The sequence below is a fragment of the Amphibalanus amphitrite genome, unplaced genomic scaffold, assembly GCF_019059575.1.
Source record: "Amphibalanus amphitrite isolate SeventyFive unplaced genomic scaffold, NRLGWU_Aamphi_draft 001167F_arrow, whole genome shotgun sequence".
NCBI lineage: Eukaryota > Metazoa > Arthropoda > Thecostraca > Balanomorpha > Balanidae > Amphibalanus > Amphibalanus amphitrite.
This window is the reverse complement of record NW_024882661.1, coordinates 58,242-82,214: the sequence shown is the minus strand read 5'-3', so window position 1 is coordinate 82,214 and position 23,973 is coordinate 58,242. Positions and strand designations below refer to the sequence as shown.

The 23,973-nt window shown below is 50.4% G+C and overlaps 1 protein-coding gene across 1 annotated transcript in view; it reads left to right on the top strand.

The window, feature by feature from the left end:
* LOC122370777 (proto-oncogene tyrosine-protein kinase receptor Ret-like) overlaps positions 1-23,642 on the top strand; it is a 53,258-nt gene extending 29,616 nt beyond the window's left edge. The window contains exons 6-13 of the mRNA XM_043346673.1: positions 5,832-5,946; positions 9,173-9,362; positions 9,666-9,975; positions 12,517-12,646; positions 17,270-17,374; positions 21,376-21,472; positions 22,004-22,170; positions 22,948-23,642. Of these exons, the coding sequence (XP_043202608.1) occupies positions 5,832-5,946; positions 9,173-9,362; positions 9,666-9,975; positions 12,517-12,646; positions 17,270-17,374; positions 21,376-21,472; positions 22,004-22,170; positions 22,948-23,291 (1,458 nt within the window). The 3' untranslated portion in view covers positions 23,292-23,642. The remainder of the gene's footprint in view (positions 1-5,831; positions 5,947-9,172; positions 9,363-9,665; positions 9,976-12,516; positions 12,647-17,269; positions 17,375-21,375; positions 21,473-22,003; positions 22,171-22,947) is intronic.
* The last annotated feature ends 331 nt before the right edge of the window (positions 23,643-23,973 follow it).

Genomic DNA, 23,973 nt, shown 5'->3' with positions numbered 1-23,973 from the left:
CGCAATAATGTCCCCCACGTTACCGGAATAGAGACCGGCTGCCGACATTGAAATGTGTCGGCCTCGGGCCAGCGATCAACGAGTAGGGAAATGAATCTTCGGGTGTGCAGTGTGCAGGATGCATCGGATAGTAAATGCATGATTAACCCGCGCACCGACGGGGGGCGGATATCCGCCCCCCCTGAGGTTTTTCGCGGATAGCGGGAAAACCGCGGCGCGTAGCGCCGCGAAATTTGGTATGACTATTCTCTCATCAATTTTACACATGGTGTGCAAGTTTGAACCTCCTAACTTTTAAGGTCAGGTCACCAGGTCACTTTGAATGACCCAACCTCAAGTCACTTTTTTGCAACTTTGTCACCGTGCCAGAGCTACAGTAGATGTCGGAGGCCTTTGAAAGTCGCAGGATGTTATTAGGTCATTAGTAGCTACAATTTGTATATCTCGGAATTTTGATGTCGGTGACCTAAGGTCAGGTCAATTTCGCGATCTCCCTCCCCATTATAAGTCAATGGGGGAAAATCAACTCCCTGTTTTTACCACTAAAACGGGTCGGAATGGCCCCATATACCATACATGACTTCACATACGATCAACCTTCACTACCTTGAGGTCTGTTTTGCTGTTGGGCAGCTGTAAGGTCATGTGACGTCATCAAAGGTCACCAAAGGTTTTTTGCCAATAACTCCTTACAGGAACAAGATACAGCCGCGCGGATGGTCTCATTGTGTTCAGCTCGTCAAGACGCATCGAATGATATACATGATGACCTCGAGGTCACGTGACCTGAGGTCAACCTTTGACCTTGACCTTTCGAGGTCAACATATATATATCATTCGATGCGGATTGACGAGAGGATCACGATGATGCCCTTAGTTTGTTCCTATCTTGACTACTTCGAAAGTTATTCGAGAAAAACCCTCTCCATATCTAGCGCCGCCATTTTGACTTTTTCGACCCCTGTGACGTCATCTTTGACCTGACCTGAAAATGACCTTAGTAAAAATTGTAGACCTTGTCCGTGCGTATCCGATGCCGTTTACCGCTTGTCGCTATCTTGCTTCGTTCTCGAGATCTCAGGGGGGGGGCGGTCATCCGCCCCCCCCCCCCCCGTCGGTACTAAGTTGGCGCAGACCCCCGTCGGTGCGCGGGTTAAAACCTAAGGAATGGCCGGATGTAAACGTCATAAAGTACTATACTGTTACAACTCTTACTTCTACGCCATGGAACCTTCTTCTATAGTTCTCATTCTCCCATACCTATCATACTTTTAGTGGATGGTACTTTTCTTTAACCTTCGCCCCAGTGCAGTGGGGGGGCCATATGTTACCACCCTGTCGGTTTTTTTCTCGTATAAATAAAAAACCGCGGCGCGTAGCTACGCGCCGCTCGGGGTAGCTTTTGGTACATCAATTTTGGACAATGTGTGAAATTTTTGACCCCAGGTCACGTCAGGTCAGTTCACTAGGTCAAGTTAACTGACCAAGCCTAAAAAAAGTTTGCAATCATGTCCAGCCTGCAGTGTTTGTCAGAAAGGTTTCAAACTTGGTGGAATGCATGACGTTATGGATGCCTACAATTTGTATATCTCGGATTTTTTATTTCCGTGACCTAAGGTCAGGTCAGTGGCGTGACCTTTCCATTACAAGTCAATGGAGAAAAATGAAAATGCCTCTAGATCCGTGTGTACTTATAGGAACAGTCCAAATATTTCAGAATCACAATGATTTGGACCACCCGTGATGACCAAGGTGTCATTTTTGCTGATAGCCTCTAGAAAGGTCATCCGAGGTCATTTGAGACTACAAACAGATTTTTGCCAATAACTCGCGATTGGAAAGGGATAGAACGCTGGGGATGGTCTCACTGTGTTTGTCTTGTTGGAACGCATCGACTGATATGCAACATGACCTTTTCCGGTCAAAACATGACCTTGACCCGAGGTCAAATTTTGAAGTTGACCTTTCAAGGTCAATTTATAGTTCATTCGACGCGTCTCGGCAAGAGAAACACGATTCTGGCAATAGAAATGTCGTGACTTTTTTTAGTCAAAAGTTATTGTCGAAAAACACTTTTCGTAAAAACAGCTATTTTTGGAGTTTTTGCCTCTGGAGGCTAAACCGTTGACCTGAGGTCAATTTTGATTATGACCTTATCGCAAGAACAGTTCAAAAGCTATCGATTGTATTTCCATGCGTTTTTCTAGCTATCATAATTCCTGAGATAAATGCATTTTTCTGAAAAATACTATGACATTTGGCAAATTTTGACTTTTGATGACCTCTAGTGACCCCAATATTTCTCTAAGATGAAAAATGACCGAAATACTTTCAAACGTACGTATTGAGAGCTATCGACTGATTTTTACCGCGTTTTTCTAGCCCTCTTCGTTTTTGAGTTAGAGGTGGATGGTAACATATGCCTCCCCCCCCCCACACTAGGGCGAAGCTGGCTGAGACCGCCACTGGGGCGCGGGTTAATATTGTTGATTATTTTTTATAATTGCCATGCTTTCATAGGTACCACGTGGCCCCCTTTTGGGGCGGCTTATCTACTCTATTATTGATATTTGAGACGTTTAACCCTATTCCTGGCGGGGGGGGGGGGCCTCAGGAGCCCCCCCCTGAGGTTTTTTGGTTATTTCTCCCAAACGCGTTGAGCTAGGAAGCTCAAATTTTCTGACTTTTCCTAAAAGGCTTCTACGCAACATGTCTGAAAATTTTGAGTTGATCTGACCTCAGGTCAGGTCACCAAAGGCGGTTTGGTGACCCTACCTCAGAAAAGTTTGCAATCACGCCAGAGCTAGAGTTTTTGACCGATCAACTTCTTCTCTTCAGGCTTTAGTTAGGGTACCAGTATGTGCAATTTGTATATCTGTGAATTTTGATATCGGTGACCTAAGGTCAGGTCAGTTTCGCGACCTCCCCATTATAAGTCAATGGGGGAAAAATCAACTCCCTGTTTTTACCACTAAAACGGGTCGGAATGGCCCCATATACCATACATGACTTCATATACGATCAACCTTCACTACCTTGAGGTCTGTTTTGCTGTTGGACAGCTGTGAGGTCATGTGACGTCATCAAAGGTCACCAAAGGTTTTTGGCCAATAACTCCGTACAGGAACAAGATACAGACGCGTGGATGGTCTCATTGTGTTCAGCTCGTCAAGACGCATCGAATGATATACATGATGACCTCGAGGTCACGTGACCTGAGGTCAACCTTTGACCTTGACCTTTCGAGGTCAACATATATATCATTCGATGCGGATTGACGATAGGATCACGATGATGCCCTTAGTTTGTTCCTATCTTGACTAATTCGAAAGTTATTCGAGAAAAACTCTCTCCATATCTAGCGCCGCCATTTTGACTTTTTCGACCCCTGTGACGTCATCTTTGACCTGACCTGAAAATGACCTTAGTAAAAATTGTAGACCTTGTCCATGCGTATCCGATGCCGTTTACCGCTTGTCGCTATCTTGCTTCGTTTTCGAGATCTCAGGGGGGGGGCCGAATCGCCCCCCCCCCCCGCCAGTTTCTTGTCCCGGCGGAGCCCGCCAGGAATAGGGTTAAGATTTTACAAAGGTAGCAGCTCATCTGTTTTTCTCTGCCCTGTCCCGCTCTGTCCCCCGATATTCCTCTGGGGAACAAGGCGAACCCTCTCAGCCCGACAGCAGCGAGAGAAGCGCCGGGACTGGGCGGTTCCGCCGGAGAGACAATTTTCGAACAGCGGCGTCTCAGACGCAGCTTTAGAGAGCTTCATCAGCTGGACTGATGGGAGAAGTTGTGTGATCCTCAGTGTGATTTGGCTTAACCCTCGCCCCGTTGGGGGGGGGGGGCCATTTTGGCCCCCCCCCCTGTGGTTTTTCCTGAATAGCAGGAAAACGGCGGCGCGCAGCGCCGCCAAATTTTCAGTACCTTCCCGGGCATCAATTTGACACCTTCACACCAAATTTCAAGTCTTAGGTCACCTTAGGTCAGGAGTTATTGAGGTCAAACTGAGGTCATGTTCGAGCAAAAATGAGCAAAAAACATGCAATCTTGAAACGCTCACCAAATCTACAGTTATCAAGCAATTTCAAAGTTCTTTATATGGTCTAGTAGACAAAAAGCGGCGCTACAAAACTGCTATCTCGGATTTTCAAAATTTTTGGTTTTTGACCGAAAAATATCAAAAAATTGATTTTTTTAGGAAAAACTTCGAAAAAAATCCAAAAATTTTCCGAATTTCGAAAAAACCGGAATATATGTGATAGTCCCAGCGCTCTTCTATATACATACCAATTTCAGATCGATATCTCGTTTTTTGGCCAAGTTATAGCGAAAAAACTGTTCAAAAATGATGACGTCAAATTTTTGAACTCAATTTTAGCAATTCTAGACCACGTACGGGCAAAACAAGACCACCATTGAACTCCCCGTGACGAGCTGCATCGATTCGATACCCATTTTATGCAAAAATATTAACTTTGAAATTTGACCTAATTTGACCTGACCTTGACCTGACCTTGACCTGACCTTGACCAAAACGTGATCTAAGCTGGCCCCAAAGGCTGCCTGACCCATATAATCGCATTTGTCATGTAAAATGGACCATAAAACATGTATCACACGACACTTTCATATTGTGACCCCCCCCCCGTGACCTGACCTCTGTGACCTGACCTGGTATCAGTGACCTCAAATAGCAAAATATGTGTTTGAAGAACATTTCCCCATCGATGATTTTCAATGAAATGCATTTTACTCGATTTTACAACGCATTTCTTGAAGTGCCTGTAAACGGTGAAAATTGGACCTTTGACCTGACCTGTGACGTCATCGGTTTGACCTAGGTCAATAAATTGGGTCACAAGGTAGTTCCCCGTTGGGGCTATCCAACGCCGTTTACCGCTTGTCGCTATGTTGCGTGGTTCTCGAGATCTTAGGGGGGGGCCAAAATGGCCCCCCCCCCAACCGGGCGCGTTGCTCGGCAGAGCCCAACGGGGCGCGGGTTAAAGCCACTGGAGTTCGTATTATTTTTAAGCTTGACATAACTATCAATCATCAGTCAGTTGAAAAGATTTATAGATTCTTGGATTAGTTGTGATATTGAAACTATTGTTATGCTAACTATTATCCCATATACATTTTCGATATTTAATCGATTGGTGGTTAATCGATTGTGGTGATGGTGATGTGTATGTTTATAGTTTTGAACAGCAAGCCCCAGACGTAGACTGTGGACCAGAGCAGTACATATCTCCCGAATCGCCTCAATCGCATAGCTCTGATCTGTTGTTAGAATTGCTTTCTATAATGTGACGGAGGTAGGAAAGGCCCAGTCCCCAGAGAGAAAAGGAATATCATTGTCCAATACGTTGCAAAGATATAGGCAAATATTCAAGGAAATGAAAATAAAATATACGGTTACCGAAGATCGCTATATCATGTCTGACCCCGATCTAGCGCCATACTTGTGTCGCCGTCCATGCTAGTTGGGCGTCCACCTACCATAGTGGTCTGATGTATGACTCGCTTTGTGTTTGGTAAAATGTGAAGAAAAAAAATCGATAAGTCGTTCTACTTTATAGTGTCTGAATGGTCGTTTCTATCAATCCACGCCATCCATGTGAGCAGACTGCAGTTCTGTGTGTGACGTCACAGACCGGTCCTCCGCTCACAGGGGCCCTGTTTCACCGGTGATAGCAGCACGCTATTGTTGATGTTTCCATGTAAACCCAATTTGACACGTGTAATAGCAGCGTGCTGCTATCACTGGTGAAACAGGGCCAGGGTGCTCTGTCCGTTAGTCGTGACGTCACTCCTCCCCCTCCTCCCCTCAGGTAGACGCTAAGTGGGAGTTCCCACGGCAGCGACTGGTGCTGGGCGAACTACTCGGAGAGGGAGAGTTCGGAAAGGTCGTGCTGGGAAGGGCTCTCGGCATCAACGGAGCATCAGGTAACTATAACTATGACAACAGCGAACCGACGCACGAATGTCAGATACCATAGTAGTATGCGGCCAGCCGATAGCAGCTTGACTGCTAATATAGTAAATGCTTTGTATGCAGTTTTTGTCAAAGTACAAGTCTTCTCACACACAGTATTGCGCGCGCACCCTACCGTCAGTCAAATCCCACGAGCCAGACCCCACTGCATCCTGCCCTTTAGCCGCCGACTTGGAGTCTTCAGCTCTCAACGCGGCCTCTGAGCCGACGTCCAATATCAGTGTCCCGGCTTTATGCATTTGAATAGCTCCCCGGATCCCTGCGTCTCAGAGAACAGCCGCTCGCCCGTCGCGGCGGCCCGCCTGAGTCTGAACGGATCGAGGCCATACGTTTACCGGCCGACCGGCCTGGTATCGATAGTCGGCAAATGGACGAAAACTCCGCTAAGTGCCAAGTGGACTGCGGTATTATGTCAGAAAATATGACGACATGTTGATATGGAGGAGGAGACTGGATATGGCACCGGCAGATTCTGAAAATGTTCCTTAGAAATCTGGCGAAAGTCTGATATGATACCGTATCCTAGCCCTCGCCCCGCTGGGAGGGGGGGGGGCAATTTGCCCCCCACTGTGGTTTTTCCTGAATAGGAAGAAAACGGCAGCGCGCAGCGCCACCAAATTTTAAGTACCTTACCGAGCATCAATTAGACACATCCACACAAAATTTCAAGTCTTAGGTCACCTTATGTCAGGAGTTATTGAGGTCAAACTGAGGTCATGTTCGAGCAAAAATGAGCAAAAAACATGAAATCTTGAAACGCTCACCAAAGCTACAGTTACTGAGCAATTTCAATGTTCTTTAAATGGCCATGTAGAAAAAGACGGCGCTACAAAACTCCTATCTCGGATTTTCAAAATTTTTGCAATTGTTCCCCCAAAATTCAAACAATTGAATTTAAAAAAAAAACGCAAAAAAGCAAAAGTTTTTTGAATTTCGAAATAAAACGGAACATATGTGATAGTTTCTGTGCTCTTCTTTCTACCGACCAATTTCTAGATCGATACCTCTTTTTTGCCAAGGTATAGCGAAAAACCTGCTCAAAGTTGATGACGTCAAATTTTTCAACTCAATTTTTGGCAATTCTAGAGCACGTAGCGCAAAACAGAGACCACCATTGAACTCCCCGTGACAAGCTGCATCGAATCGAAACCCATATTTTTGCAAAAATATCAACTTTGAAATTTGACCTAATTTGACCTGACCTTGACCAGAACATAATCTAAACTGACCCCAAAGGCTGCCTGACCCACATAATCCCATTTGACATATAAAATGGACCATAAAACATGTATCACATGATATTTTCATATTGTGACCCTCAGTGACCTGACCTCTGTGACCTGACCTGGTATCAGTGACCTCAAATAGCAAAATATGTGTTTGAAAAACAATACCCCATCGATGATTTTCAATGAAATGCATTTAACTCGATTTTACAACGCATTTCTTGAAATGCCTGTAAACGGTGAAAATTCGACATTTGACCTGACCTGTGACGTCATCGGTTTGACCTAGGTCAATGAAAGTAAGTCACAAGGTAGTTGCCTGTTGGGGCTATCCAACGCCGTTTGCTGCTTGTCATTATATTGCGTGGTTCTCGAGATCTTAGGGGGGGGGGGCAAATTGGCCCTCCCCCAGCAGGGCGCGTTGCTCGGCAGACCCCAACGGGACGCGGGCTAGCCCGCGCACCGACGGGAAGGGGCAGTTATCCCCCCCTGAGGTTTTTCGCGAATAGCGGGAAAACTGCGGCGCGTAGCGCCACGAAATTTAGTATGACTATTCTATCATCAGTTTTACACATGTTGTGCAAGGTTGAACCTCCTTACTTTCAAGGTCAGGTCACCAGGTCACTTTGAATGACCCAACCTGAAGTCACTTTTTTGCAACTTTGTCACCGTGTCAGAGCTACAGTAGATGACGGAATCCTTTGAAAGTCGCAAGATGTTATTAAGTCATCGCTAGCTACAATTTGATTATCTTGGAATTTTGAAATGGATGACCAAAGGTCAGGTCAAAATTCTCGACCTCCCCATTATCAGCCAAGGGGGGAAAATCAACTCCCTGTTGTTTTTTTTTCACTAAAATGCGTCAGAATGGCCCATATACCATACATGACTGCATATACGATTAACCTTCACTACCTTGAGGCCTGTTTTGCTGTTGGGCAGCTGTAAGGTCATGTGACGTCATCAAAGGTCACCAAAGGGTTTTTGCCAATAACTCCTTACAGGAACAAGATACAGCCGCGCGGTCTCATTGTGTTCAGATCGTCAAGGCGCATCGAATGATATACATGATGACCTCGAGGTCACGTGACCTGAGGTCAACCTTTGACCTTTCCTTTCGAGTTCAACATATATATGGTTCGATGCGGAATGACGAGAGGATCACGATGGTTTCCTTAGCTTGTTCCTAGCTTGACCAATTCGTAAGTTATTCGGGAAAAACTCTCCATATCTAGCGCCGCCATTTTTACTTTTTTGACCCCTGTGACGTCATCTTTGACCTGACCTGAAAATGACCTGTGTAAAAATTGTAGAACTTGTCCGTGCGTATCCCATGCCGTTTACCGCTTGTCGCTATCTTGCTTCGTTCTCGAGATCTCAGGGGGGCGGTCATCCGCCCCCCCCCTCCCGTCGGTTCTAAGTTGGCGCAGACCCCCGTCGGTGCGCGGGCTAGTGTTTGCAAAACACAGAGCTTTCTTGAGAGCGTTTGCGCCCCTCTGAATACTGAACCGATTTGAGACATTATAACCAGGTTTGCTAGCTCAGTCAGGTTTGCGCAGTGGGAAGAACTTTCATTAGGACGTTACCAACTGTCAGAAATCCAGAGAAATATGTTTTATATTTTTACCTGTTAAACTCAGCTTGTTGCCACCAACCCGCAGACTTCAGGTTGCACCTCCATGGCGATGAAGACGCTACCAGACCCGCTGCTCTCAGGTTACACCCACTTCTCTGCTGGCCTGCTCACCTGACCAGCTGACCTGAGGCTGCCCCTCTCTGACAGGTTACACCTCTTTGGCGGTGAAGACGCTGACCTGACCGACTGACCCGCTGACCTGACCCGCTGACCTAGCCTCAGGGCGCAGGCTACACCTCTTTGGCGGTGAAGATGCTGACCTGACCCGCTGACCTGACCTCAGGCTACACCTCTGACCCGCTGACCTGACCTCAGGCTACACCTCTGTGGCGGTCAAGATGCTGAAGCCGGCCAGCACGGCGTCTGAGCTGCAGGACCTGCTCTCCGAGTACAGTCTGCTCAAGGAGGTCGACCACCCGAACGTGATCCGCCTGCTGGGGGCCTGCACGGCGCCCGGAGGACCACTCTGTGTCATCATCGAGTACGCCGAGCTCGGCTGCCTGCGGTGAGCGGCGGGCGGGGGATCGAATCCCGGCGGGCGCAGATTTTAGGCTGTCGTGTCTGCTAGGGGCGCAATCAGCAATAGGTGTCAGTTCGAATCACGGCGGGGGTAGAAATTTAGGGCAGGTTATACATAGGCAGGGACAAACAATCGCGACTCAAGCTTTGAGAAGCTGTAGTCTTGTTCGATGTCCAAAACATGGCTAGGTCAAACAATATGGCAAGTTTCGGAACTAATTACAAAATGCTTTCGTTTTCACTTGCAACACTATTCGCTTTCTACCAGCTGATTTCCGTATCTCCGCAGGACTTACCTGTACAAAAGCCGCAAGGTGTCTCTGAGCTTCTTGAACGCCGACCAAAAATGTCTGGACAAACAATGCTCAGAAAATATATCCGAGAAAGAGACAAATGTGGAAAAGTCTACAGAAAAATCTCCCAGGAAGTCTGCGCCCGAGGCGGACTCGGCGGGAAAAGAGCAGCTCGGCACGGACGGGCCAGCCGGGGGTCAGCCCGATCAGAAGGCGGCGGAAAAGAGGAGCCCCATCACCACCAAGGAGCTGATTGGCTACGCGTGGCAGATCGCCCGCGGCATGTCCTACCTCGTCGAAATGAAGGTCAGTCGATCGGCGGGTCAATTGTCTGCTCTGCGGCGAATGGGAAAGGAAAATGTCGAAGTGGTTAGCGTGTCGTCCCTTCCCGCTGAGTAAACTTTCGATTGATGCTCACAAAATGAAATGTTTTGTATTGTTTAAAAAAAGTAATCCAAACTCGACTAAATAGCGTGCAATCGTCATTTGAATTATGCACATTGCCTTGTCAAAAAATGAACTCGACGCCCTTGGATCCATATTTGTTTAGGTACTGCATGATCTTGTCTGTCTATGGCACCATCCACCTGACAACGGTACCTTTGGGGTACAACGGACTGAACGGAGCGCAGTCAACTGCTTCAATCAGCACAATGCATTCATCCGATTCATCCTATCTGCTTTTCCGACGCAATCACGCGGCTTTTGCGTCTGAGCTCAGTGACCATCCGTGTGCATGTCAGCTGCGTCGTTTCGGGCATCAGTCAACGCTGCACATCATGGCCATCAGTAAACAGTCAATGTCATACCGCCAGCCAATACCACCATACCACCAGGCGCAGCACCGCCAATACAATACCAATACCAATACAGCACCTGTGCATTCACCAGCGGCGCACAAGGCACGGCTTCAGAGCACAGTTTTACTGTGCTACTTTTACTGTGCTAGTCGTACATACCACACCTTTACTTCACTCTACACCGCCACCACGGCACACGTCACAACCACGGTGCGCCTTATAGCCCAACTTCGCCGGCACTACCAATGGCACATGCATGGGCCGGACGGAGGTGGCCGAACGATCGGCCATTTCTCGGCGACAGAAGTTAGATGACCGCTCTGACTTTGTAAATGGCCGTCCGTGTGCGCACCAGGAGCTAACGACTGGAGTTCCCCTCCACCGGGTTTATTAGTTTACCCTGTCACTCGCTGGGGTCTTGCACGCTCCGCATAACTTTACTTGCTTACGAAGTGTCTGCTTTGAAGGAGCAATAAAGCCTGTTTGTTTGGTAGACTATGCTTAACCTGTAAAGTGTTTCAAGAAGCAGAGCTCATCTCAGCTCCAAGAGCGAAAAACACATCTTGCAAAATACTTAGGGACGCACAGCAGGTAAATCGTATTTGAAACAAACTGTCAGTTCAGTTTAAGTACTTTTTAAACGTGTTTACGCAAGCTCTGATCATGTCTGAAGTGGGTTGCGCTCCATCTACATAAAGTGCCATTATGTAAATGTGTGTGTGTTTTCTTTTTGTGTTGCCATGAAGTCATTGTAACGGACGGCGTTTAACCCTAGAACGCCTAGGGGGGGGTGTATCAACCCCCCCCCCCCTGAGGTTTTTTCGAAGTGCACGCTAAACGGCTTGTCGTAACGGGCTGAAGTTTTCAATACCCTCTGGGGCAACCTTTGCGCATCTTTTGTCGAAAAAAAATTGATCGGGTCATGTCAGGTCACGGAGTTATGACGTCATAAGAGGTACAGCCTCCGGTCGACAGTTACCAAACGTGTGCGCCGAATCCCTAGGTTTTCTGCCGGTGATACCCACATTGTTTGATGGATCATGATGAAACTTCCCATGCATGTTGGGGCAAGCATTGGCTATCGTGTGGTGCAAGAAAAATGACCGGGTCAGGTCAGGTCACGGAGCTATGACGTCACAAGAGGAACAGCGTCCGGTACTATTTTTGAAAAGCGCCCGAACCACTATTTTGCTAATTCTTGTCACCTCAATGGGAATATGCAGCAATATTAGCTTCTATAGGGGGCAAATGGACCTCCCAAATCCAAAAATACAATCAGATTTCAAAAATTTAAATTTTGATTTTTCGAATTTCTGCCGCCGACTGTGATTTTGCCGACTTCCGGCGCTCCCAACGCGCCATTTTTAGAGCTAGGGAAACGAAATACATACCAAACGATAGAAAATTTATCAAGGAACACGATAGTGAAGGTTTCAAGTCGATATCTCCCACCGTTTTGCCGCAATCGCCGCGGAAAGTTGAAAAAGTTTGATTTTTTCGGAAAATTTGACCTTTGACCGGTCATAAGTAGGTCAAATGTTGACCTAGGACCAAAAAAATATTCCACCAATCGCGAGATCTCGTTGAGAGCAATCCGTTGGTTTTTTCCGCTAAGCTCTACGACCTTCCGTTTCGAAACGCCAGGGGGGGGTCATAACAACCCCCCCTGGTCGTTCGTGTTATGAGAAATGGCCTGGTCGTGCGAGGGTTAAAGTGACTATCCCACCTTAACATTAGTTTGGATGTGTGATAGCCAAATTGGGGTCGCTGGCTTGCACTTACCGGTTTGGGCACTCACAACATCAAGAAAGGCTTTAATTCGGAAATATTTAATTTCAAAGCTGTGGCACTTCGGATTGAGAGGGGCTGAGAGGGATTTACCATTTGCCTTACATGCAAATGCATTGATGTTACGGTGTTCTATGCACCGTGTTCACGCTAGCCGCCGTCCGCAGATGGTTCGCCGTGACCCGGTGTTTCTGTTCCGTGCACCCTGTTGTCGTTAGCGGTGTTCTGTGCACCTTGTTAACGTTACCGCTGTCCTCAGATGGTCCACCGTGACCTGGCGGCCCGTAACGTGCTGCTGGCGGCCGGTGGCGTGTGTAAGATCTCCGACTTTGGCCTCACGCGGGACGTCTACGAGGGTAGCCTCTACCAGAAGACCAGCAAGGGTCGCGGTGAGTGGGGAGGGAGGACGGAGGGAGGAGTTCCTTGCTGGTCCTCTACCAGAAGACCAGCAAGGGACGCGGTGAGTCGGGAGGGAGGACGGAGGGAGGAGTTCCTTGCTGGTCCTCTACCAGAAGACCAGCAAGGGACGCGGTGAGTCGGGAGGGAGGACGGAGGGAGGAGTTCCTTGCTGGTCCTCTACCAAAAGACCAGCAAGGGTCGCGGTGAGTCGGGAGGGAGGACGGAGGGAGGAGTTCCTTGCTGGTCCTCTACCAAAAGACCAGCAAGGGTCGCGGTGAGTCGGGAGGGAGGACGGAGGGAGGAGTTCCTTGCTGGTCCTCTACCAGAAGACCAGCAAGGGTCGCGGTGAGTGGGGAGGGAGGACGGAGGAAAGGGGAGAGGTTGATAGACTGGAAGGTCGATAGAAGGGAGGGATGGAAAGGAACAGAGAAAAAGTCGAGGAAGGGTTCATACAGATGTAAATAATGGATAACCAAGGAAGAGGAAGGGCGGTAACCGCGAACGGCAGGACTGGGGCCAGAGGGCAAGAAAGAAACAGGGGAGAAACGATATGGAAATGTAAAGTGGGAACTGGGAACACTAAACAACCATGACAGTGAATAAGCTAAAGGGAGGGGAGGAATGAAAGAAATGGCCAGAAGTTCCACTTGTGGGACACCAATTGTCGCTGGCTGAGCAGCCGTATGTTTCCAATCTCAGCTCTCGATAAGCCGAACTGCGCTCAGCGCGCGCGCGGCCCGACACCGCTAACTTTGACCTGTGCCCAGAGGTGGGCGTCTCCTCACGGCGGCAGGTCGCCCTGTCAGGGGCTGTAACTTTGACCGGGCCCGGAGCTAGGTGTACTCACGGCGGGTCGCTGCTGCTAGGTGCCGCCGTCAAACCCAGGCTGGCCGGCACTGAGGTCCGCCGGGGCACGGCACAATCAGATGATGGCTAAAAAGTCGCCCGATGTAATCACATTATGCCGAGTTCGAAACTCAGCCTTCCGTTTGATGTAGTTAAGGTGGGAGGTGAATGGAGCTTTGTTCCGGCTCGAGATTTGTTATTTTTGTCATTCTTCGATGCATTAGAAAGTTCCTGAGAGTAAGTAATTCGGAAAGTTTCCGCTTTAGTTGAAAGTTAATAAAGCTCTTCCCCAAAATTGGTTACCTGTCCTTGAATAATCTATTGAGCACAGACTTCTCTTTAGAGAAGTCTCATGGTCGAGGCTAGCTTTTGAGCGCGTATTTCTTTGCGTGAGTTGAGAAGTTGAGCTTTGTTGCAAGTGGCGTGTTTGTTGCTTATTTATTGTTTTAACAGTTTCTTTTAGCGCGATATCCACTCGCCATATCTTCAAAGGTATGTATGACGTATGTATTGTATAGGACTGATTCGTTTTAATGAGTTGGATTAGCTCCACCTGCCTGGCATTGGAGGGCTGCTCCCGTCTCCTGTCTCTGAGCTGCCAGCTGGTGCTCAGACTCCCGCCCTCCCTCTGACGTGGTACTCACGTGTGCTTACGTAAGAGGGAGGGGAGGGGTGGGAACGTGGGGCGTGGGTGGACGGACACTCTGCCAATTAGCGGACTGGTGCTGGTGGCCAGTGTCAGCCATCTGCTCTGCACCAGTCCCTGGTGACACTGGCCACCACCGCCGCTGACCCGTCGTCCTGCAGCGCTGTCCAGTGTTCAGTGTCGCACCGTGACACGCCTCCCCGCCGTCCCACACCGACGCCACTCCCACCACACTGTGCCACACTCACCTCCGTCGTACCGCAACATTACACCACCCCCACCTACACCCACCGCCCCATCCCGTCCGTCCTCTGCCCCACATTAGCATCAGCCCCTATCACCCCCATCGCCGTCCCACACCCACACCAGCCCCACTGCCCTGTCCGTCCTCTGTCCCACATATCCACCAGTTCCCACCACTCCCACCGCCCCCAGCGCCGTCCCACATCTCCACCATCCCCGCCCACCTCTCCCCGTCCCTCTGAATCAGTCTGACCCGGACCGGCCCGGCTGCCAGCCTCTGCCGCCGACGGTCACCTCATGAAACGTTAATACAGCTCATCGGCTGCGAGCTCTCCTGGGAGTGGCGCTGAAGGTCTCGGACCCTCCTCGACCGGTCTGACCTTCTCCGGCAGAGGGAGGGAGGAGACAGAGCGGCGCTGAAGGTCTCGGACCCTCCTCGACCAGTCTGACCTCCTCCGGCAGAGGGAGACAGAGGGGGCAGCGGGGCCCACTGGGAGCGGGCTGAAGGTCTTGGACCCTCCTCGACCGGTCTGACCTCCTCCGGCAGAGGGAGGGAGGAGACAGAGCGACTCTGAAGGTCTCGGACCCTCCTCGACCGGTCTGACCTGCTCCGGCAGAGGGAGGGAGGAGACAGAGCGGCGCTGAAGGTCTCGGACCCTCCTCGACCCGTCTGACCTCCTCCGGCAGAGGGAGACAGAGGGGGCAGCGGGGCCCACTGGGAGCGGGCTGAAGGTCTTGGACCCTCCTCGACCGGTCTGACCTGCTCCGGGAGAGGGGGCAGAGCGGCGCTGAAGGTCTCGGACCCTCCTCGACCGGTCTGACCTCCGGCAGAGGGAGGGAGGAGACAGAGCGACTCTGAAGGTCTCGGACCCTCCTCGACCGGTCTGACCTGCTCCGGCAGAGGGAGGGAGGAGACAGAGCGACTCTGAAGGTCTCGGACCCTCCTCGACCGGTCTGACCTGCTCCGGCAGAGGGAGGGAGGAGACAGAGCGACTCTGAAGGTCTCGGACCCTCCTCGACCGGTCTGACCTGCTCCGGCAGAGGGAGGGAGGAGACAGAGCGACTCTGAAGGTCTCGGACCCTCCTCGACCGGTCTGACCTGCTCCGGCAGAGGGAGGGAGAGGGGGCAGAGCGGCGCTGAAGGTCTCTCAGACTCTGACCCAGTCTGACCTCCTCCGGCAGAGGGAGGGAGAGGGGGCAGAGCGACTCTGAAGGTCTCTCAGACTCTGACCCAGTCTGATCGCCTCCGATAGAGAGGAGCAGAGGGGCACAGGCTGAGGTTGTGGGCGGCTGAAGAAGTATCTTTCGGGGCTTCTGTAAAGGTCAATAACCAATTGAGAATGCTGCTATTTGTGTGGTCGGCTTTCGTTATAATTTATAGGTTTTCGTGGTACAGATTATGACATGGAAAGCGATGAACTTGAATAGAAAATTAGCTACACAAGAAGGAAAATGTATGGAGCGAAGCGATCTTTTATCCACTTTTTATCAGCAATGGTTTATGCCTGCTTCAACTGCTCACTGATTCATTGACTCCCGACCACTGACCTCTGACCACTGACCACTGACCACTGACCACTGACCTCTGACCTCTGACCTCTGACCACTGACCTCTGACCACTGACCAGTGACCATCGCTGACCTCTGACATCTGACCACTAACCTCTGGCCAGTGACCACCGACCACTGACCACTGACCATCGCTGACCACCGACCACTGACCACTGACCACTGACCACCACTGAGCACCGACCACTAAACACTAACCACTGACCACCGACCACTGACCTCTGAGCACTGACCGTTGATGACTACTGACTACCGACCGTTAAATGACCAATGAGTTCCGACCAGTGCAACTGACCACCGACCACTGACCTCTGACCACTGACCGTTGATGACTACCGACTACCGACCGTTAAATGACCAATGAGTTCCGACCAGTGCAACTGACCACCGACCACTGACCTCTGACCCCTGACCTCTGACCTCTGACCTCTGACCTCTGACCTCTGACCTCTGACCCCTGACCCCTGACCAGGGTTGTGCTCGACTCAAAAAAATTTGCCGACTCGACTCATCATTCAACTTCAGAAAGCCCTGACTCAACTCTGACTCAAACAAGGAGCTGATTTTTTCCCTTGACTCGACTCATGACTCAAGCGGCTCGATGAAAATATGAGTCGACTCAAACTTGACTCAAATTTTTCGTTGAGTCAAGTTACTTGACTCAAAATTGACTCAGATAAAAAAGTTGTTGAGCGGGGGGGGGGTGAAAAAATCCGGCAGCATAGCCAGGGCTAAGTTGTTAAGCGGGGGGGGGGGGGAATGAAAAGCTTATATATATATAGTTTCTGGAAAGTTGAGTCAGCTGACTCATGTTCCTAAATGTTTGACTCATCTCAATGTCAAAAGTTATTTTACTGACTCAACTCTGACTCAACTCAACGCCTTAATATTTTTGTCCGACTCAACTCTGACTCAACTCAACAGCTCAACATTTTATCCGACTCGACTCAAATCTGACTCATTTGAGTCAGAGTTGAGTCAAATTTCTGACTCGACTCATGAGTCAAGCACAACCCTGCCCCTGACCTCTGACCTCTAACCACTTACCTCTGACCTCTGACGTCTGACGTCTGACCTCTGACCACTGACCTCTGGCCAGTGACCAGTGACCAGTGACCACCGACCACTGACCACTGACTTCTGACCACTGAACAGCGACCAGTGCGACAGGCCTCTGAACACTGACTATACAGACCACTAGCAGCTGACTGACCAGTGACCAGTATTTGACCCCTGACCGATGGCTGACCACTGACCAGTGACCGGTAGATACACGCGACCGGTGACCTCTGGTGTGCGCCTCCGGCAGTGCCCGTGAAGTGGATGGCCATTGAGTCTCTGGAGGAGCACATCTACACCTCCAAATCGGACGTCTGGAGTTTCGGAGTCCTCCTCTGGGAGCTGGTCACACTCGGTGAGAAAGGGATAAAGAAAGAGAGAGAGAGAGAGAGAGAGAGAGAGAGAGAGAGAGAGAGAGAGAGAGAGAGAGAGAGAGAGAGAGAGAGAGAGAGAGAGAGAGAGAGAGAGAGAGAGAGATAGAGAGAAAGAGAGAGAGAGAGAAAGAAAGAGAGAGAGAGATGGAGGGAGAGAGAGAGGGAGAGAGAGGAAGTAGGTGTGCTGGATGAAGTTTTTCGATCAGCCGCTAAAAACATTTAACTACCTACCTACCTCGAAATGCAATGGCCGCAGTTCTTTGAATGTGTTTCCGATACGGATCAAGCTATTGCTTTGCGTCCAATATCACCAATCTGCTGAACCGCCTTCATTCTGGCAAGGCACCTGGTGTGGATGGAGTGTCAGCCGAGCACTTAATGTTCGGCTCTTCTCCCCCTCTTCGAGACGCGCTGGCTCGCCTATTGACTGGCTGCCTATCTTCCTGCACTGTCCCGGCTTCTTTCACCGAGAGTATAGTGGTGCCGCTTCTGAAGAATAGTCGTCTCGATCCCAGTTGTCTTGATAACTACCGGCCCATCTCAATCACAACGTGTGCTTCAAAGCTCCTGGAACTGCTGATTTTGGAGGAACTGCAGTCTTCTTTTCACCCGCACGACCTGCAGTTTGGCTTCATCCCTAATCGTGGCACAGCGGAAGCTTCTATGCTCGTCGAAGAGACCGTACATTATAACCGGCGCGCTGGTCTCCCTGTGTTCGCTGCCAACCTGGACGCACGCAAATGTTTTGACAAGATTTGGCATGACGGACTGTTTTACCGACTCACAGAACATATGAGCGTCAACTGCTGGCTCCTGATCGTCTACTGGTATCGGCATCTATCCGCCAGAGTTACATTTGGTGGCACCAGCTCCGAAACTTTTGAGGTTTTACGAGGAACCAGGCAAGGCGCTATCCTCTCGCCGACCTTTGCAAATGTGTTCTTGCGTCCATTATTGGCGACGCTGGACCGCAGCGGCGACGGCGCTTACCTTCATCAGCACCACGTGCCGGGAGTGTGTTATGCTGATGACCTGCTCCTACTGTCAACGAACGCAGCTCATCTCAGTGCACTATTGGTCCAGGTCGGTGACTTTGCGCGGGACTGGCGACTAGAATTCGTCCATCCAGACCATCAGAAGACAAAAAGCCACTGCATCGTCTTCGGTGGCGAGCTTCTGGCGCAGTCACCAACGTGGAAGCTAGCTGGCCAACCGCTCCAAACACGGCCTTATTCCGAGCACCTCGGCGTGACGCTCGACGCCCGCTCCACGGCTTCCCGACACGTCGACCAGCGTGTCAAAAGGGCTCGAGCTGCCTTTTATGGCCTAGCACCAGCTGGCATACTGGCCAAAAGCTTAAGTCCGGCTGACAAAGCTTACCTATGGAAGGCTGTTGTCCTCCCTACTTTGATGTACGGGTGTAGCACAGCTCCTCTTCGTCCATCCGAGGTGGACCGCCTGGATGCCCTTCAAGCCGGATGTGTGAAGGTGGCATTCGGGCTGCCCCGCTTCGCACATCACTCTACCCTCCTGACGGCCGCTGGTTTGGCGCCGGTTCGAGAGTTGTTGAGAGGCGCAATATTCTCTGCTCTCAGGTCAGCGATGGTAGCGGAGCACCGCTTAAAACAGACCATGATCACCTCCCTAGCGAAGCTGGCCATGTGCCCCAGAGAACTTGAGGGCTCATTCCTCCTACAAGTGTTTGAAATGTACAACAGGGACTTTCGAGCAGTAATGGAGCTGGCGGCTGGTGGGCCGGTGGACCCTGACCGTGTGCGGGCTCCGCGGTTGGAGGACGGCTTGGCGGATAGCATTCGGCTGGTCCTTCAAGGAACATGTGAGGCCTCCAGGCGCCTATTGAGGCTCCTCACGTGCTCACATTGAGCACCTATACCTGAGATACCAGCTTTTCAGGCTCCCATCATTTGTGACCACAAACATGTATATATTTGTATTTGTCGCTGTAAAAGCGGTGCATAATAAAGAATGATGATGATGATGATGTCCCAGAAACAGCTTTGGGAAGCATAATGTTTTTCCAAGAACATCTAGGAGGAGTTTCAACCCTCAAGCTGAACTCGAACCGCGAGTATGAACACATTTATAGAGGAGAAAATGGCATCCGAGAGGTCGTAGGCCCATCTTCAGGCAAGACAGTGCATCAGTGCACAGGTCAAGCCAAGCTTAAAAGCGGTGCAAGGAGACTGTGACAGGCGTTTGTGGCAAGACCACATGCCAGGCACCTCATCGGATCAAAATTTCATAAAAATTTGTTGGTTATGCTGAAAATTAGGCTCGTCGAAGCGTAGCGCTGTTCCAGCCTCGAGGAGCTCACGGCGCATGTCAAGTCAGTCTGGGTTAACTTTAAGCCTGCTATGTAGCCAAACATGCCGGCTGGCATGCCGCAGCATGTGTTCATGTGTTTGCCTATTAAATGGGGAGCACATTGAGGGGTCACAAGTATATCAAAACGCAATGTACTCTGTTTCACATGCAAATATAATGTGAGAACGAACTTATGGGACACCCTGTATGTAGAGTGTACTGACTATGTACGAGGGGGTATCGAAAAGTTCTGATCATCACATAGAAGATTTAGACCGATTTTGATGATTTTTGGTTGGTATTATATTTGGTTCTTAAGAACAATGTTCCCGCAAAGAGAATCCTGAGAAGTGGTTTTATCTTATGTAGGAGAGACTTTGAAGTAAAAAAGATGAGTATTGGGCCCATTGAGGACCGAACCGTCATCCAACTAATGCATTTGAAACGGTATCACACTGAGAAAATACATCAAGAACGTGAAATTAGTTCATAGCTAGGAAAGCCCATCTAATGCACTTACCGAAAATGAAGAAATAATTTTCAACTTGGTTGCATGACCCTTGCAGGGGAGTCAAGAAGTGAGTGATTACCAGTGACTGACAAGGTGGTGACTGTGAAGGAAGTGGAGGACCTCATCCTTACAGATCGTCGTGTGACCTTTCAAATGATTGTGCAACAGAAAGGTCTCAATGCTGGCAGTGCCTGAAAATATTATCGGCGAAGAACGACAGACGATAAAGGAGTCAGCCCGCTTAGAAGTTCGTGTGTCTACTTTGTTCAAGAGAAAAATGCGTCTTGGCCTTTCGGAATGAAAACTAGGTTTTTTTTTAGGAAATTGAAGACATCTTCGATCATTTAATGACTTGTGACGAATGCTGGGTCTATGTGTATGATCCAGAGACAAAAAGATGATCAAGAAGTTTAAGCACGGCACATCTGTTCTTCATAAAAGGCGAAGATGCAGAAGCCGATATGGAAGGTCAATGCTATCAGTGTTCTGGATCTGGCGTAGGATAGTCATTACCGACTGTCTTGATGATGGTCGGATAATGATAAGCAAGCACTACTGCACACTTTTGAAGAAGTTGCGAGATGGCCTCAAGCAGAATCGCCGCAAAAAAAGCCCAAGAAAGATGTTTTATCCGCACCGACAGCGCCCCCGCCCATTCGTCCTGAGCTGCGATTTAAGAATCAACATGATGTGGACATTAAATCCTACCGCATCTAAGAAATTCACCTGACCGGGTATTAACTGACTCTTGATTGTTACAGGAGATGAAGAATCCACAATATGGCCGGTGATTAAAGGCCCAGAAATGACGTCATTGATGAGGTGGAGCAGTGATTTACGGGACAAGGCGAAGGTCCTACAATGACCGCCTGAGGCATCTCAAGAAACGATGCAATAAGTTTGCGGTCGTGTGTGGTGACTTGTAAAGGAGTAATGAACATCATGTAAAAAAATCAAATTTCTATCACATCTAATTCATGGTGATGATCAGAACTTTTCGATACCCCCTCGTATACTGATGTATGCCCGTGTGGGCCTCTAGGAGCCACCCCGTACCCCGGTGTGATTATAAATTCCCCTCTCTGCCTTTAGGAGCCACCCCGTACCCTGGTGTGAGTGTAAGTGTCCCTCCCTCTCTGTCTGCAGGAGCCACCCCGTATCCCGGCGTGACGCCGGAGCGGCTCTGCCACCTGCTGAAGTCCGGATACAGGATGGACCGACCGCCCAGCTGTACACAGGACATGTGAGGAACTGACGGGGACGGCACTGGAGGGGCAGTCAGACTCTTCATAACGTTATGCCGGCACGGCAGGATAGCAGCAGTGATGGGTGCTTGAAAAGGCTGCACAGCCTGCACTGCCTGTTTAACGGAACTCAAGAATTCGTCTAAGATCGGCCGCGCTGGTCCCATGCCTAAACCTCTGTAACCCTCGTAAAATAAAAACTTTGTAAAATCACCTGTCTCTGTGAGCAGTCTTGTGAGCCATCCCGTCCCGTTGGTCCCACGGAGACCCTGAGTCCTGTCCCGCGGGTCCCACTCAGGACATGAGTCCTGTCCTGCTGGTCCCACTCAGGCTCTGAGTCCCTTCCCGCTGGTCCCACTCAGACCCTGAGTCCCGTCCCGCTGGTCACACTCAGACCCTGAGTCCCACTCCCGTCCCGCTGGTCCCACTCAGGCTCTGAGTCCCTTCCCACTGGTCCCACCAGGCTCTGAGTCTCTGACAAACTGGTCCCACCAGGCCCTGACCCGCCTTCCCACACTCCGTGTGTCCAGGTACAGCATCATGCGCCAGTGCTGGGAGGAGCTGCCCTCCTCGAGGCCGACATTCTCCGAGCTCACCATGTGGTTCGACAAGATGCTCCAGTCGGGCTCCGAGTACCTCGACCTCAGCACGCCCGTGGTCATCAATAGGGAGTACTTTGACCTGCTCGGAGAAGGAGGTGAGTACTGACTACTGAGTCAAACGGAGTACTTTGACCTGCTCGGAGAGGGAGGTGGGTACTGAGCCAATCAGGGTGTACTTTGACCTCCTGAGGGAAGGGAGGGGAGTACTTTGACCTGCTCGGCGAGGGAGGTGCGCGCCGAGTCAAACGGAGTACTTTGACCTGCTGGGAGAAGGAGGTGAGTACTGAGTCAAACGGAGTACTTTGACCTGCTCGGAGAAGGAGGTGAGCACTGAGTCAAACAGGGAATCATTCGACCTCCTCGAGGAGGGAGGTGGGTACTGAGTCAAACAGGGAGTCCTTCGACCTCCTAAGGGAAGGGAGGGGAGTACTTTGACCTGCTCGGCGAGGGAGGTGAGTACTGAGTCAAACAGGGAGTCATTCGACCTCCTCGGGGAGGAAGGTGGGTACTGAGCCAATCAGGGTGTACTTTGACCTCCTGAGGGAAGGGAGGGGAGTACTTTGACCTGCTCGGCGAGGGAGGTGCGCGCTGAGTCAAACGGAGTACTTTGACCTGCTGGGAGAAGATGGCGAGTTGTCTGACCTGCTGAGGAAGGGTGCTGAGCTATGAGTAGATACTGCACTGTTTAAAAGCGGAAAGGAGGAAATGATACACGTTTCTAGGCCAGTGAGGGTGAAAGGGAAAGAAAAAGAGAAAGAAGAATAGAGAAGGAGAGATTAATTGACGGAGTTGTAAGGGGTAGAAGCGAAGGTAAGGTTGACAGCGGCAGAGTAATATTGGCTAATGGCTGATGATTTTCGTTTCGTTTTCAGACGACACGGATGGCTCGGTGGATTACGGCAACATGCACCTCCTCGAGAGTTCATATCTGGCGCCGAGCGATAAACCCGCCCCGCGACCCGCGGCCCCGCCCATCGACCGGGCCGGCGGCCAATCAGCGGCCTCGCCGCGCGCGGCGCACCAATCAGCGCCGTCTGGCGGGCCGCTGTCTCCGCCAATAGACGAGTCGGTCTGCCTGACCTACTCCCAGCTGCTGCTGCAGGAGTCCGAGGCAGAGGAGGAGGAGGAGGAGGAGGAGGAGGAGCCCGCGCACACCGGGTCACGTGGCCGTGACGTCACCGACGAGCAGTGCCAGCTGATGACAGCCGTAGCGTGATCGCCATCCGCACGAGACGGGACATTGGACAATGAAATCACCTGAGGGTTGAGACACGATCAAATGCGGAGGACTTTTACCGGAGGATTTTTAAATGGCTACCGATTTTGGACTCTCACAAGTGAGGCAGGGGCGTCAAACACGATGCGAGTCGTGCAAGTTGACCTCGGTTTGAACTCAGAGTCGCTGCTGACAGGCAGCCCGCCGTAGACAGACGCCACATTAGACGGGCGGCGGCGGCGGCTGCCTACAGCCGGCGACTGATGACCGTTTTCTAGTCAGCTGGGCTGTACGTTTTCGTGTGCCGGTCGGTGTTGTAGAATGTAAATGGTAGTCGGCTGTACCTACTGGCGGCTCAGTGAGCCGTGTACGGGCTACAGTGTCTGATTTCAGAACGCTCCGCGGCAGTATAGGAATGTACCCACTGGCGGTGATAACTGATAATGACAACGGATGGGAAGAATTGTGAGATATCAGATACTTACCGGCGAAGCTTTTGCCAGAAGCGGCAATTGGCAGCATACATAATCGCCGCTTTTTATTTACTTTTCACAAATGATGACACGGGGAATAACGTCTGCAACGAGATTAATATGAAAGCACACACTAACGTGGGCATTACCACTTATTACTTATGGGTATACATCACTCATACTGCGGGTCGGCTAACCTAACAATAACT